This window comes from Sphaerodactylus townsendi, linkage group LG12 (genome assembly GCF_021028975.2).
Source record: "Sphaerodactylus townsendi isolate TG3544 linkage group LG12, MPM_Stown_v2.3, whole genome shotgun sequence".
Lineage (NCBI taxonomy): Eukaryota > Metazoa > Chordata > Lepidosauria > Squamata > Sphaerodactylidae > Sphaerodactylus > Sphaerodactylus townsendi.
The window spans coordinates 29,987,593-30,003,333 of record NC_059436.1 but is presented as its reverse complement, the minus strand read 5'-3'; the positions used below and the strand labels follow the sequence as shown (position 1 = coordinate 30,003,333).

The 15,741-nt window shown below is 44.9% G+C and overlaps 1 protein-coding gene across 3 annotated transcripts in view; it reads left to right on the top strand.

Annotated features, from left to right (window-relative positions):
* ADD2 (adducin 2) overlaps window positions 1-15,741 on the top strand; it is a 64,937-nt gene that overhangs the window by 35,009 nt on the left and 14,187 nt on the right. For all 3 annotated transcript variants that reach the window (XM_048512951.1, XM_048512949.1, XM_048512952.1), the window contains exons 2-8: window positions 3,242-3,453; window positions 5,886-6,021; window positions 7,164-7,315; window positions 10,329-10,409; window positions 12,069-12,218; window positions 14,266-14,409; window positions 15,197-15,295. In XM_048512951.1, coding sequence (XP_048368908.1) covers window positions 3,271-3,453; window positions 5,886-6,021; window positions 7,164-7,315; window positions 10,329-10,409; window positions 12,069-12,218; window positions 14,266-14,409; window positions 15,197-15,295 — 945 coding nt within the window. In that variant the 5' untranslated portion in view covers window positions 3,242-3,270. The remainder of the gene's footprint in view (window positions 1-3,241; window positions 3,454-5,885; window positions 6,022-7,163; window positions 7,316-10,328; window positions 10,410-12,068; window positions 12,219-14,265; window positions 14,410-15,196; window positions 15,296-15,741) is intronic.

The window sequence follows — 15,741 nt, the reverse complement described above, 5'->3', positions numbered from 1 at the left end:
ATTATGCTTCTGTATTTCTATATCACGATTGGCTTCTTTGGGAGATTTTAGAGGTGAAGTCAGAGGGCTAAGTCATGAATAAGTTTTTTTCCAGATTTCAAAAAATCTTTTTCTTATTACATGGGAGTCTTTTCTTATTGGTTCTGTCTTTTGATCATTTTCCCCCCTAGAGTCAACTATTCTTAACCAGTACATCACTCTGGCCCCTTCTGCACATGCTGAATAATGCACTTTTAATCCACTTTCACAATTGTTTGAATTTCACAATTGTTTGTCTTTGCTATTCTGCACAGTAAAATCCAGCTGCAAAGTGCACTGAAAGTGGATTGAAAGTGCATTGTTCTGCATGTGCGGAAGGGGCCACTGGCTTTTGTGATTGACTGCTATGCTGAGGAAGGCACTAGGTAGGACAGGAGAAGGACAGAAAGTGAAGGGGGAAGGCAGACATCATATCACAGCTCTAATGCTGCTTAAGAACCTAGCTCCCAGTGAGGATCACCCCAGAAATTACTTTCTGTTTCTCCCATCTCCCCTCCTTCCTTTCCCTTATTTCTCTGTGTGAAGAACTCTGTCTCACGTCCACTTCTGGAGTATCACCATCATAGCACAGGTTGAAATGATTGACCATTATTGCCCCTCACATCGCACCTGTCAAGGGAGCAGCAGGGAGGCAAGTGTGTGCCAGAAAAAAAAATTGGCTTGCACCAGGTTGAGGATCATTGAGGTGACAACATTTAGTGCAAGTGTCCCCCCGCCCCTTACAGAGAAGGCATATAGGTGGACTGCAGGGAGTATCTGTCAGAGACAGTTCCAAACAAGAAAGGGGTCTGTAGTCCCTGTTTTGTAAAGGACATTCCCTTAGGTGTCAGTTATCCAGCTCAGTCTTGAGAAGCGCCATCAATAGCCTCGCTCTTTGCTTTAAATGAGTCGCTTTCCTTTGGCAGGAAACCTTTTCTAGCTTCCAACTGACTTTAATTCCGTGCAGATCTTTATTTTTAGGTGGCTGGTACATCTGTGTAACCAGGCAACAGGGATGATGCCACTGTTTTGTGAGAGTGGGAGGCAGGGGAAAGTGACTCTGTTTTGCAAGTGATGGGAAAGTGTTGGGGTTTTGCAAGTGTCTGTCACAACTCAGTCATAAAAGGGTTAACTGTTTGTATCTAAGAAAGTTGCTGAAGTCACTGTCTATGACCTGGCCTACTGGTCAGTCAGATAGCCATTGCTTACCTGTTAGTGAGCGCGTACATCTCAAGTTACAAAGTCAACTCTGTTTGTTTGAGCACACCAGCACCACCACCAGGAGCACTAGACACCAGATAGGTACCAAGATGAAACCAAATGTACAATAATGTAGCTGTGCAACAGGAAAGAAAGGATTTCTTATTTTATCTCCATGTAACCCTCCCTTTGCAGTTAGTAAACTCATTTATAAAAAGCAACTGAGAATCTGTCTCTTCTGTTCTACTCTGCTAATATATATATAGATACATACCCCACAAAGAGGCCTTTATGGCATTGGGGTTTGGAACAGGATGGTTGGAGGAGGATCATGTCTTTTTTAATTCAGGAACCCCAAAGTTGGGTACTTGATATCCTAGAAGGACACTGCAAACTGGGAGGAGTGCAGAGAGGAGACACTGGCTGGAAAATTTTGGGCTCATTCCGCACATGCAGAATAATGCACTTTCAAACTGCTTTCAATGCTCTTTGAAGCTGTGCGGAATAGCAAAATCCACTTGCAAACAGTGGTGAAAGTAGTTTGAAAATGCATTATTCTGCGTGTGCGGAAGGGGCCTTGCTTCCTATCCTTTCCTCTAGTTTCCCCTTCCTCTTGTACCTTTTGTAGCTAGCAATGTTCTACTACAGCTTCCCAAGGGCATTTTTTGTTTTCCTAAATTTAAGTCTCCTTGCATGATTTCTGGAACGAGATGCTTCCTCGCCACAGGCCACCAGGCAAATGCCTATTTGCAAGTCTTGGAGTTTAGTGTGAAATCATTCCTTATATCAGCTTCCACTTACAGGCCACTTTTCTGGCTGGAAGCGAGATGTTGGCATGCCTTTGCATTCAGGCAACATTGCAGACCTGCCCCATTGGTTGTAATTAAACGTATAAGCGCTAATGATTGCTAAGAACAGGGAATAGTAGCAGCAATGTATAATTTAGGCAGGGTCTTTATGTCAGCTCAGTGCCCTTTAAGCTGCAATTGCTTGTGAGTAAGCCTGCATCCTGTTTTTATTTCTGTAATCTTGGACGTGTATGGAACCCACCCAGTGCTGCTAAAAGCTGTTTTCTCTCATTCATTGCCAAATATTTGGGGAGGGGGGACTTTTTGGACAACATGTCAAAAAAAAAAATCCTGAAAACAAATTCCTATGGGAAAAAAGAGAAAATGTAATGCACAGAGAATAATGTGATAGTTTGGTTTCTGGCTTGAACCATGTGACGAAAGGTCTCTCCAAGTAGATCAATAAATGACTGACACTTATTCCTGAAGAGGGAAGCAATAAAAATTTGGGATGCTGCGGGGGGGGGGGGGCGGGGTGCTTACCACATTTGAAAGAACCAGATTTTTTTGGCCATCAGAGACTTGGGAGAGCCAGGAGGGTGCAAGACATGTCCCTGTAGGAGTCTCTGCAATGATACAAGCCTTTCCTCTGTACACAGTCCACCATTTCCACCTAGCCAAATGTGCATCATTGTAACGGGCAGAGTGGGTTCAGCATCCACAAACATATTGCAGCCCTGGTGTAGTGGTTAAGAGCACGTGTCCCCTAATCTGGAGGAACCGGGTTTGATTCCATGCTCTGCTGCTTGAGCTGTGGAGACTGAATTCAGATTAGCCACAGTTCTTCTGAGCTCTCTCAGCCCCACCCACCTCACAGGGTGTTTGTTGTGAGGGGGGAAGGGTAAGGAGTTAGTAAGCCCCTTTGAGTTTCCTACAGGAGAGAAAGGGGGGGATATAAATCCAAACTCTTCTTCTGTGCAAGGATACCAGGCTGTGAGGGTTGGTTGATCCACCCAATGGGAGGGCAAAGTTTGACCCTGCTGCACAAGTGTCTGATCTCCGTGCAGTGCTGAGCTTCCTCCCTCTCACTTGCATGGGAGAATGTCTGTTCTTCTGAACTTCACATTGAATTCTCTCCTCAGAGTTTGCTCACCTTACAATAGAGTGTTGCTATGTTAACCAAACTTGGTTGTTGAAGAGAAAATAATCAATTAAGCCTTTTTGTCTTCCTGCAGGTCCCCAAAAGCAAACTATAGATTACAAGATGAGCAACGAAACCATTCCTGAGGAGGTCTCCTCTTTGCCGTCCCAAGGTCAGCATTATTTTGACCAGTTCTCAGAAGATGATCCTGAGTACTTGCGCATCAGGAACATGGCCGCTGACCTCCGCCAGGATTTCAACCTAATGGAACAGAAGAAAAGGGTTACCATGATTCTGCAAAGCCCCGTGAGTACCTTGCACCTCAGTGGTGTCGGTGAACTAGCTACAAGTTGGCAGGTGGGAGGGGCACAACAGTAGTGTTAGCAAGAACAGCAAAGTTCCCTTTGCCCAGAGTAGTAAGCTAGCCTGGCTTGGATGTATGGCAGATACCAAGAAACACCACAGGCCCCCAAGCCAAGATTCCCTCTGAGCCTCCATCTCAGCCCAGATACCACTCAAGCATTCTAGGAGAACAAATCACATAGCTAGCTTGGTTCCGAGGGCCCTCAAGCTGATCAGAGCTCCTAGAATGTTGTCTCACTGACTTTGCTTGGCAGCCCTGCCAGGAAAGCAGTAACATGTGACCAATTTTGGCCAACTGCTGTGCAGGAGGCTTCTTTGCTCATCTGTCTTGTTTCCTTGTCATTCTCAGACGTGAGTGGTGACATCCAGGCCGAGCCCCACTCAACAGAAGCCTGGTGCACACACCAGCCCCAGGTGTCCACTAAAGGCAAGACACAGGAAGGGAGAACACGTGTGAAAGTGCTGACCCTTCTCCTGCACTCTGCTCAATTCCTTGGTCATCTGCAGGGGTCAACATACAGGGAATGGGGGACGTGCTCCCTCCCCAGGATCAGCAATGTTCCAAAACTAGTGTGGCTGATCCCTCGAGAAAGAGCTTGGAAAGTGGAAAGCCACCTTTTCTGTGCATCTGCAGATGCCAGGCGAGTGCACAGAGGCAGAAGGTGGAAACAGCACACTCATTCCTGCTTGCCATCCCCATGTATTTGGTGAACATATAGGGTTGTCATGTGTACTGAGTGTGATGCTAGCAGAGTGTCTGTGGTACAGTGGTTAAACTGTGGGCTAGGGATGCGTGGTGACTATGGGCCAATTATTGTCTCAGCTTAACCTACTTTACGTGTCTGTCCTGAGGATGAACTGGACAAGGGAGAACACTGAGCTCCCTGCAGAAAGTGCAGTAAAAATGAAGAAATAAAATATGGGCTGAAGTTCTGCCAAAGGTGCAACAGGTATGCTGCTGCATTCAATCCTTAGGCAAATATCTGAATGGTGATTCTGACACCTGCTGGATTCATATCTCAGAAGCACCCAGAAAGGATGCCTCAGGCAAGAAGAACTGGAGGCCAACGGCACACTAAAAACTAACCAAACTTATTCCAGCACAAGCTTATACTTTGAATACATTTTCTTTTTCATGTTAAGGAGCTACTGGACTCCAGTTTTATTTTGTAGCTACTGACTAACAAAACTACCCTACTAGAATGATCAACCAAGAAGGAATCTTTTAAAACCCATAGCTGGTTTCCAAGACTACATGATGCCTGTGCAGTATAAGCTTGTGTGGGTATTAATGGTTCTAGGAGCATGCCAAACTGTCAAGGAAGCACATCAAACAGAACAAGGGAAAGGCAAAGAGATATGAGATGGTTGATCCAACTCCTCTTTCATTGCTTTCAATCCATCCCTCTTCAGAGTGCCCTTTCCACACAGACTTGCCATCAAAGAGGGTTCTGAAGTGTGTTTTAGTGCACACATTCTGTACAAGCAGAGTGCTGGCCAGACTTGTGGGACCTCACTTGTTGGACCTGCCCTCAATAAACACAGAGTGCACCTAGAGCAGCAATGGCAAACCTTTTCAAGACCAAGTGCCCAAATTGCAACCCAAAAACCCACTTATTTATCGCAAAGTGCCAATACGGTAATTTAACCTGAATACTGAGGGTTTTGTTTAGAAAAAACGGTTGGCTCCAAGGTGTGCGATACTCAGGAGTAAGCTTGGTGGTAGACTGGTAGTAGAAGGCTTTGCTTTGAAACAACCGTGCAACTCTTCCAACGGGTGAATCACGGCCCTAGGAGGGTTTACTTAGAAGCAAGCCCCATTTCCAGCAACTGAGCTTACTCCCGGGTAAAGAATCGTGCTTTAGTTTAACAGCGCTTAACAGGGTTACCTACACTACTTCCCCAAAACTAGGTCTTAGGTTTAATGCTAATATTCGAGCCCAGCAACCCAGGCCAGCCTAGATGTGTGGGGGGGGGCACTCTGTTTGTTCGTGCCCACAGAGAGGGTTCTGAGTGCCACCTCTGACACCTGTGCCATAGGTTCGCCATCACTGACCTAGAGCATGTCTAATAACCCCCTACAGGAGCACGTTACAGGGAAAGGCCAACTGCAGTGAGCAGTTGCCAGTCTGCTTAATGAGGATCCCCCAAGAAGAATCTGAGAGCCACACAGACACACACAAAGTTTGGAAATCTCTTGTTTAGAGTGCTAGAACCTTCAGCCTACTCTTTGCCTTCTTTCTGCTCTTTAGTAGTGCTGCCATTATCAGGGCCAGTCTTGAGACTGTTTTTAAGAAGGTCTCCAGAAGAACAGATTCCAGCTGTGAAAGCCTGCATCATTCAGCCTAGATCATTCTTTGGTGTGTTTTTTTCAGTCTTTCAGGGAGGAGTTGGAGAGCCTCATCCAAGAGCAGATGAAGAAAGGAAACAACACCAACATCTGGGCCCTTCGGCAGATTGCAGACTTTATGGCCAGCACTTCTCCCTCCGTCTTCCCCACATCACCGTTGAGTATGTTGGCATCATGAGGAGGCAAACAATCCCAATGAAAGATGTTTGGTCATTCTCTCTGAAGTGTCAAGGCTTCTATCTGTCCTAGTCCACCTTCCTAGTCCACCTTCTTGCTCTGTCCTTCCCTGTCATCCTATTTCTCACAGATCAGACATGGCAATTTCTAGACCTTTCTTTTCTACCATACCTTGTCTGACCTTCCCTAGTGTGCATCCACCAGAACTGAAATGGGTGTGGGGCTGGATCACCATGCTAAACCCTGAAGTTGTGGAGGTTATCTATTGGCTTTTTTAGAGTTCAGTAATATAAATTCCTTGGTTTCCTGTTGTAACACTCACCTAAGCATTCTGATCATGCTCCACAGCTGCCAAACCTGATTCCTGACTGTCTGCTTCTTCTTTTGTCCCTCCCCTTGGGCTCTGGGGCCAGAGGGGTATGCTTTTACATTTGTTGACTGCTTTTGCAATGAGTGGTATCCAAATCAAGTGATGTAGGCATGGCATGGCAGGAGCCATTCTGACCACTAAGGGCAGGCACTTTAGGCCTTCCTACTTTAGGCAGAAAGCTCCATCCAAGTTGGGTGGCACTGTGATGCCACAGTGTGGTATAAGTGAACTAGCAAAAACAAGGCCTTGACTAAGAAATGCTCTTCTTTGCTTCCCTCTTGCTGCGAATATTCATATGCTGGCAGTTAACTATAAATTTTACTAATGGGAATAATGGGACAGTTTTAATTTGGATAGCACTTGATTTACTTTTATTTTTCTATTAAATTAAAGCTATTAAGTTTTTCTGTCCTAAATTGTGGTTTTAAATTGAAGTTTTTTTGTATTTTTATGGCTATTGTATGTAAGCTGCTTTGCATTCTATAACATAAAAAGAAAGCCAACATTCTAAATAATAAACAAACAGACGTACAATGAGAAGGATTTCCAAGGAGCCATATTTTACACGTTCTGTTCCCAGGTCTGCTATTGCCTGGCACAGTTAGACAATTTTGCCTTGCAGAATCAAACCAAGGCTTAGTCCCATCACGTGTGGTCCCCAGGTGGCTTATACATCCTTTAGATTTCCCTAGCTGCACTGCATGTACATTATTCAGGCATGTTCAAGGCAAGCCCCTGCTTAACTCTCTTCTGCAGACCTCTCCACAGTGACACCCATCAACGACCTTTACGGTACCGACTCTACATCTCTGGCCAAAGGAGAGAGGCTCATGCGCTGCAAGGTTGGCAGCGTCTACCGACTGCTGGACCTCTACGGCTGGGCACAACTGAGCAGTACTTATGTCACGGTAAAAGAACTCTCCTTGCTGAGGCTTGGCTTGGTGGCCAGGTCAGAATTAAACCTGATTTCTTTAACAATCCTGGTTTTTAAAACATTTCTGCCTCATTCCTTTCTACCTTTTTACCCTCAGGCAAGTAGCAACCATTTAAAAATACAAATAGGGTAATACTTATCTTGAAGTGTAGAGAATTTCAAAGGCAAATTATTGAATTTGGTAAACATCTAAGCCTTCTTCAGTTGGGTACCAGGGAGGCAGTGTTTTGAAAGGTGTTTTGAAAGTGTTGGGTACCAGGGAGGCAGGTGTTTTGAAAGATGACATTGTGGCAAAACAGTTAAGAACATCAGAAGAACCTTGCTGGATCAACCTCAGGGTCTACCTCATCCAGCATCCTGTTTCCCAAACTGGCCAGCTAAATGCCTCTAGAGGACCACAAGCAGGGTATGAAAGCAATAGTCATTACCAGCCATAGCAAGTAATAGCCTCCACCATGAATTTGTCTTCTTCTTTTATGAGGCCATCTTTGCTAGAACTATCACAGAATTAATTTGTAGATTTCATGGCCATTTCTCCATCTTAGGCTACATATAAATGTACCTTGCAATTCCCATCTTCTTCCTGTCCTTGCAGTGCAAATAACAAATATTTGTCATTGTTAGGTCAAATACTAAATCAGTTGTCTCACTTAGCCACGCTTTATCTGCACTGTATGCCCACATTACCGGCATTCCAAAAAAGTAGTCTGCGTGACTGACACATTTCTGCCATAACTGATAACATTCCTTTCATGTAATTTGTCCATCACAATGTCTGTTCTCCGTAAATCCAGATCTCTGAATAACCAGTCTGTGAACTGTGTTCTTCCAATATTGGTCTCACCCAGTCTTTGCTGTTAACTAGTTAATTCAGAATTAGAAGCTTATTTTTCTTGCCTATAATCCACCCTATAGTGATTAAAACCTTTGCTAAATCAAAAACTACTTGATTTCCCGTTATTTACACGATAGTTCCAGCAATTTAATCCTAATAGATTGGGCTATCTCTGCCTGTCTGCCAAATATACTAAGAATCAGAGCTTCCATCTCGACATTTCCAACATCTGTGACTACTTTTGTTATTAATTTTTATTTACATAATTTATAGTCTGCCTCACTCACAGAGACTCAAGGCAAACTTAATTGAGTTGGTGCTGTCAACAAAATGGGATATTCAATAACCAATGCATTAAGATTTTAGAAGTCTGGAACCTCTAAAAAGAACTGAAGCGTAGCATAAGTATTAACAAGACACATTAAATAGTGCAGAAATTACATAACAGGATCCTACTTACAATAAGCTATACACAACAATATCCAAGCAACTTGTCAACCATTTTGTACAGTGCAGTCTTATTACCTGCAGTCTTATTACCTTCCACAGAAAATTTCTGTGGAACTAAATGCCACCAATATACACACTTATCTGTCTCAGAAACAAGCAATCTTGCCAGACTACGCAGGCACAAAGGGGCATATTATGGCTGTGCGGGTTCATTCATACCTGCCTGCGAAGCTACACATCAGTAGAAGGTAAATTTTTTAAAATGCACCTCTGTGCGAAGGGGCACCCCCAGCCGATGTGCTGGCTGTTCACAGGACAGCCAACCATGCGAACGGTCCAGGGCGAGGACGGGTTCATGTATCCTGCCTGCAGCCTGCTTGTAATTTGCTGTGCGGAAAGGGCCTAAGACCTACACCATTTTCCCAACTTGAAACATCATCAGACAGTTGCTTTTTGTCCTGCTGGGGTCTCTATGTGTACTGACAGGGTAAATATAGGTTTCTCCAACAGCACAAATAGCAAGCTTCCTGAGGCTATTTCAAATCAGAAGGATGCCTGCCCACCACCCACCCACCCACCAACACACACACACACAAAATGCTCTGGTCCAAATCCAAATTGGATCTCTGTGTAGCCAGGAATTAGGTTCCCTGTGGAGAACTTCCAAGGCACATTCAATAGAAAGTCCTTATGGCAAACCTGGAAACAGCACAGAGACCTTGTAACAAGTAGTAAGGCTCTGTATGTTTACTCAAACTTCCATTCATCTTATTTGGCAGGGTGGGGATGGTGGGGGGAAGAACACTATTAGTTTTTTAAAAAGGGGGAAACTAGTTGTTCCTTGTGTGGGGGAGGGAAGGGAGGAAGGGCAAGAGGGAGACAATTTTGTGACATTATAGGTTTTAGGCATTTGATGCTGCTTACAACTGTGTTCTGCTGCCAGCATTCTCTTGAACTTGATCCTGGACTGTAATACCTGACCTTAACAGAAGGAGTGTGTTCTATGCCGGGCTCACTGCCCCGATTCTGTACATCCAGTCCGTAGGCATGCTAGCGGCAGTGAATTGCATCTGTTGTGATCATACCCGTTAGTTCAGATGCACATGGTCAGTGGGCTACAGGCTGGAATCCACCATGTGAAAGATTTTGAGAAGGCTTCCAAAGGTCATGTTAGTATGGTCAGGCAAACTTAAAATGCTAGAAACGAGGGAGCAATTTGTGCTCTCCTGACCCTTAAAGCACAAACATTCCAGGGGCAGCTGCGTATTCTTCAAGGAGAAATATTCTTCATTGGTGGGGGCAGGAGGTGAAGGCTTTTCTTCTGTTCTCTACTGTTTTCCCTTCAAGGGCTACATGAGCACTGTTAGGCAAGTACTAGACATGACAGAAGACATGTGTGTGCCACTAAGAGCAGCAGTCACACATCTCCTCCTTCCTTTCATGATAACTTCCAGTTACACACATTATGATGTATCATCCGAGTGTTGCAAGCATTCTCTCCCTCCTCCATTCTTTTGGGGCTGCTGCCTGCAGGAATAGAGAAACTCAGAGTACTGTAGTGTCCACTCGTGTTTTGTAGACCCTTCTGGAGGAGGAAGTGATGTAGAGTTGCTGATGGCACATTTCCCATCTCATCTCATTCCAACTGCATCCCATGAGCAGGGGAACTTAGAGTAAAACCTGTCCTTTGTTTTTCTGGCAGCTGCGAGTCAGCAAAGAGCAGGACCACTTCTTGATTTGCCCTGTAGGCCTTTCCTGTCATGAAGTCACTGCTTCTACTTTGGTGAGTATGCAGGACTCAGTCCTTTGCCTTGAGCAGCTCCATCTTTGTTTCCAGAATTCTGAACATGGTGGGGCACATCCACACACGAAGTTCAAATCTCTTTTGAGAATGCCTTGGGGATGCCAGCTAAAATGGGAACCCTGCCCCAAGTTCCCACCTTTTCCCCTCTGTAACACCCAACACGTGGCCTTGTGCCTCGATGGGATTCTTTGAGCATCTTCCCAGGCCCGATCCACTGAATTGCCTGCTCATGGTATCCTAACAGAAGCTAAGCTGTACCACTTTACTATGGAAAAGGGACTAATCAACACAAGATGATGTCAGTTCTTTGAATGAGCACTCAGCATTTTATTTTCTCTGTTTTAGTCAAGACCTTGGCATAAAAGAAGAATGATTTAAGCATCCCATTCATGCCATTTTCTCAACCAGAAATGATCCCGAGGAACAACTATTAAGACAAACATATAGGCATTGGTGTTATTACCTGTGTTTTTGTCTCAGTGGAGCGCATAGCAACTCCCCAGGGCCATTTCAGGTTAACCCTTCCCTTACGCTGTGATCCCAGTTAGATTTGGGTCCCCATGGAACTCCCAGTGCCTCATTTAGCAGCTTTACGAATTTGCCTTGGACCTCTCATCCTGTTGTTTTATTAATGGTCATGGCACACAAAAGAAAGAGCAGAGGGCAAGTGTTCACACGCAGTCAGTGCTCTTTGATCCCCACAGTGGGGCAAGTAGGACTTCCCGGAGATCCCCTTGGCTTTAGAAAATGGTCTGGGAGGGAAGGCTGAAGCCCATTCTCCACCAGTGCCAATCTCCTGTGCCAGTTCAGTTCCTGAAACACATGAGAACTGTAGTTCCCTGCTTCCATATCTTTCTGTAAAAAGAGCACTGCTGAACTGAGGAAACCCTAACGCTGCCCATGTCTAGTTTGGCCCTAAGTTTTCTGACTAATATAACATTTACATTTGCACTTCAGACATTTCCTGGTTTAAGCCTGTTGTTTGAAGGCTGCATCACCTTCAGGGTGAGGTAGAGTTTGAAACCGAAGGTTCTGTTTGCCTTCAACCGCTTGAAAAAGGAACGCATTGGAAAGAACAGCCTTCTGATTGCTGAGGCATCCCTTTTTTCTCCTGAATTAACCTTGGATGTGGGTGGGTGTTTGAAACGTGTAAGAATACAAGTCTTCAAAAAAGGACCCCCACACACAGTGTTCCTGCTTGAGTCATTGAGCTTCATGTTTTCCATTAAGGAGGAATACTCAAATCAGTGACTCATTCATAGTTGCAACAGGGATCAACACTGAGAATAGGTACACCTGCTGCAAGTCTGCATTGTGTGTATATGAGAGGGTGCGGGGTTGATTCTGCTGCATCTTTGTTCCTGATTGGAAGCAGGACAGAACAGTACAGTGACACAGCAGGCACCTTCCTCAGTGGGAATGTAGCTTGGACTCACAAAGAGCCTTTCCTTTCTCATAATGTATTCATATGACTCACTACCCAGTTTGGGATAGGTTGCCATGGAATATCAGATGCTGCCGCCAGACCTTCCCTTTGAGGTGTGATTTGGTCTCTTGAATGATAGTCCTCTGCCCAAGGAGATGCTTCCTCTTTGTCACCCTCTGCTTTTGTCTTGTATGTTTGCATGTGTGCCACAGATTAAAGTGAACGTGCTGGGGGAAGTGGTGGAGCAAGGCAGCACCAGCTTTTCAGCGGACGCCCGCGGATTCAGCTTGCACTCAGCCATCTACGCGGCGAGACCCGATGTGAGATGCATCATCCATTTGCACACGCCTGCCACAGCTGCCGTAAGGAATGCCATCCGTCTTGCTGACAGCCATTCTCTGCCAGGCAACAGAAAATGCCTTGTCATGAGACAGTGGGCTTGGCTTGGAAGCTGATTTATAGAAGAGCATTAAACCCGATAAAGCAACAAGCAGAGCGGCAGCTGGGGCCTTGCTTTTGTTCTCAGGCGCTACAGACGTTCTGAAACGCCTTGAATGAAACACCTTGAATGAAAGGTGTCAGGGCAGACCAGGTGCTTTTCTTACTGTTATCTCAGTAAGGTAATTCCAGCACAAGGAACTGGCAGAGGAGCCTATGAAACAGCTGATCCCTGATGGCACAGCAAGGCAAGAGAGGCAGGAGAAGCAGTACACACAAAGGCGTGGAGGGAAAGAAACTTGGGGAGGGGGCTGTTCCGTCACAAAGCAAGGGACAAACCCATGTAGCTACCTTATACTGAATCAGACCATTATTCAAGGTAAACAATCCTGCAGCGGAGGTCTACACTGGAGTAAAGCAGTCAGCTTTTAAGTCAGCAACTTGAAGTAAGGCACACGAATGCAGAGATTCTCTTCCAATGAAGGGCTTTTTATTTCATGATTCTGACTGACAAAATGCTACGTAGAAAATGAGTGTCGCTAGCACACAGTCCCAATTGCACTTTGTCTCCCTGTATACATATTTACAACCAATCAGTTCACAGTTTCTTATCAATTCAGGTGCACAGCACGAGGGGATGAGTCATGCCTGTTCCGGAGATGCAACTGTCAGACAGATTTTGTTCATCAGGAGTTGACAGCTCCTGACAGATTCCATCAGGGTCAGTACAGGCTATTCAGACTGGCAGTGGCTCTCCAAGGTCTCAGGTTCACATCACCTGGTCCTTTTAGCTGCAGGTGGCAGGGATTGAATCTGGAACCTTCAATGTACCGAGCAGATGTCCTGCCACTGAGCCAAGGCCCCTCCCTAGAGTATGGGAAGGAGCCACATGTGGACTGTGAGTGTCCGGGAAGAGGTCTGAAAGTACCTGGCATTCATTGTGCATTCCAAAAACAGGTTCTCCTCTTGTTTCTGGGAAACTCAATATGATGTTGGCCAGTGTTGCAAATTAAGCCAACATGCCTTTTGTTGTTGTTTTTTAAAAAAAGGTTTTAACTTCAGTTGTCGTGGAATTTATTTGTCAAACATACTGGCATGCTGTTTTTCCCAACAACAGCAGTAGCTTAACAAAAAACCTGCCCTGTAGGAAAGAAACAATTAAAAAAATAAACAAACCCAGAAAAAAGAAAAAAGCAGCTGCCAAAGATTCCTTCAAGAAAATGTCTTCTTTATAGATCAGCTGCCGAACGCCCTTTTGAGGGGGAAAAGCCTTCCCTTTCTTACAAAAAGCAGGCAGTATGGAAGGTAGGAACTAGAAAGTGGCTTCTGATAACCCACTGTCAACCTACTAGTGTCAAGATACTTTTGCCTTGTGAGAACTAATTCCCCCTGTTGTAACAAGTTGCCATGAGTTGGAACAGTGGTTCTCAACCTTCCTAATGCCACAACCCTTTAATACAGTTCCTCATGTTGTGGTGACCCCCGACCCTAACATTTATCCATTTTACAGATGGAGAACACTGATGCAGAGAGTCTTAGGCGACCCCTGTGAAAGGGTTGTTCGACCCCCAAAGGGGTCGCAACCCAAAGGTTGAGAACCACTGAGTTGGAACCTTCAAATATTAGCTATCATGTGATATCCACAATTGTGGGGGATGGGGGGATGGGAGCCTTTAATGAGACTATGTACCCCCTTACCTTGCCTAGAAAGACGCAATGCTGTTTATGTTTGTTTGTATTAGTGTAGTATCAAGTCACCTCTATTGGTCTACCCCCTGTTTCTGATCCTTACACATTCATTGACTGAAATCTCTGTATAACTTGAAAGAGTGAATGCTCTTACAACTGATTCCTGACTGCCTCCTTGGAGTGAATTTTCTTACTTGGCCATCAAAAATACTTTGGAAGCATAATGAATTGGGATGCAGACTGTTGCTTCTTCATCTCTTCTCTTGTTCATTCTTTTCTCAGGTGTCTGCAATGAAATATGGCCTCCTGCCCATTTGTCATGATGCACTGCTGGTAGGGGACATGGTATATTTTGACTACAACGGTGATATGGAGGAAGAAGCAGACAGAATTGAGTTGCAGAAGTGCCTTGGGCCTACTTGCAAGGTTAGGGTTGAGAAATGCTGTCCAGGTTTCCTTTTTTCCAGTTAATGATTGAATTTAATGTCAACAGATGATAATATAAACTAGAATCTACATGTCTAAGTGGTTTCTGAACTGACCAAGTGTAAATGTGTTCTGGTGCATAGCCAGTGGGGTAAAAAGTAGCTCCCTGGGGCCATTGTAAGTTGGGAAAATTGCATCTCAGGGGAGGGCAGGTAAAGCTAGCCCAGGGGTAGGGAACCTGCGGCTCTCCAGATGTTCAGGAACTACAATTCCCATCAGCCCCTACCAGCATGGCCAATTGGCCATGAGCTAGCCCTGAGCTAGCCTGATCTCATCAGATCTCAAAAGCTAAGCAAGATCAACCCTGACAAGGATTTGGATGGGAGACCTCCAAAAAATACCAGGGTCGTGACACAGAGCCAGGCGATGACAAACTACCTCTGAATGTTTCTTGCCTTGGAATCCCCACCACGAGTCACCATAAGTCAGATGTGTCTTGACAGCAAAAAAAGTGTTTAAACCAGATTAAATCAGGCACCACACATTTGAGAATCTGGGTTTCAACAAGGAACTTCCAGCACTTGTCTACTTGACAACAACAGGGCAGACATGAGATAGATCCATAAACAATGTAACATGTTGTTAGGTTGTTCCAAAAAACTTAGCCAAAGGTTTGGAAAATTTTGGACCATCATACACAAGTGGGGTCTGTACTTGAAAAATGCAATTTTAGTGCAACTGCTGATGGTTTTAATTAGCATTAGTTTCTCATTGCTTCTCTTGGTAGGTTCTAGTGCTGCGGAACCATGGTGTGGTGGCTCTTGGGGACACCGTGGAAGAAGCATTTTATAAGATCTTCCATTTGCAGGCTGCCTGCGAAGTACAGGTGAGCTACACTCACATAAACACATAAAAATACACCTTCACTAGAGACAATAACAGATGACTCCAAAGGGCAGGATGACATTCTCTGTATGGAGATGCTGCCACAAACGCCATCTGTGTCTCAAATATTTTGGCATCTCCTGCCTCAATTCAGTTTTAAGGCAGGAGCCCTTGGAAGAATCTCATCAGGAAAGAACTCAAGTTGAATAGGGGAGGAGTCAAACGATAGGAGCCAAATTAGGGCCACATCAGTCATTCACTGCCCTCTACTGGGTCTGTGTTGATCATCTGCCATACTCTGCTGGTGAAGGTTGGACACAGACTTCAAAAAAGATCACCAACCACTTAGCCTATAACCCTATGTTGCCCACATATATAATTTATTATGTTGTCAGTTTCTTTGCTGAATTATTGCAATAATCTCAGGAGATTCCAAAGACCTACTTC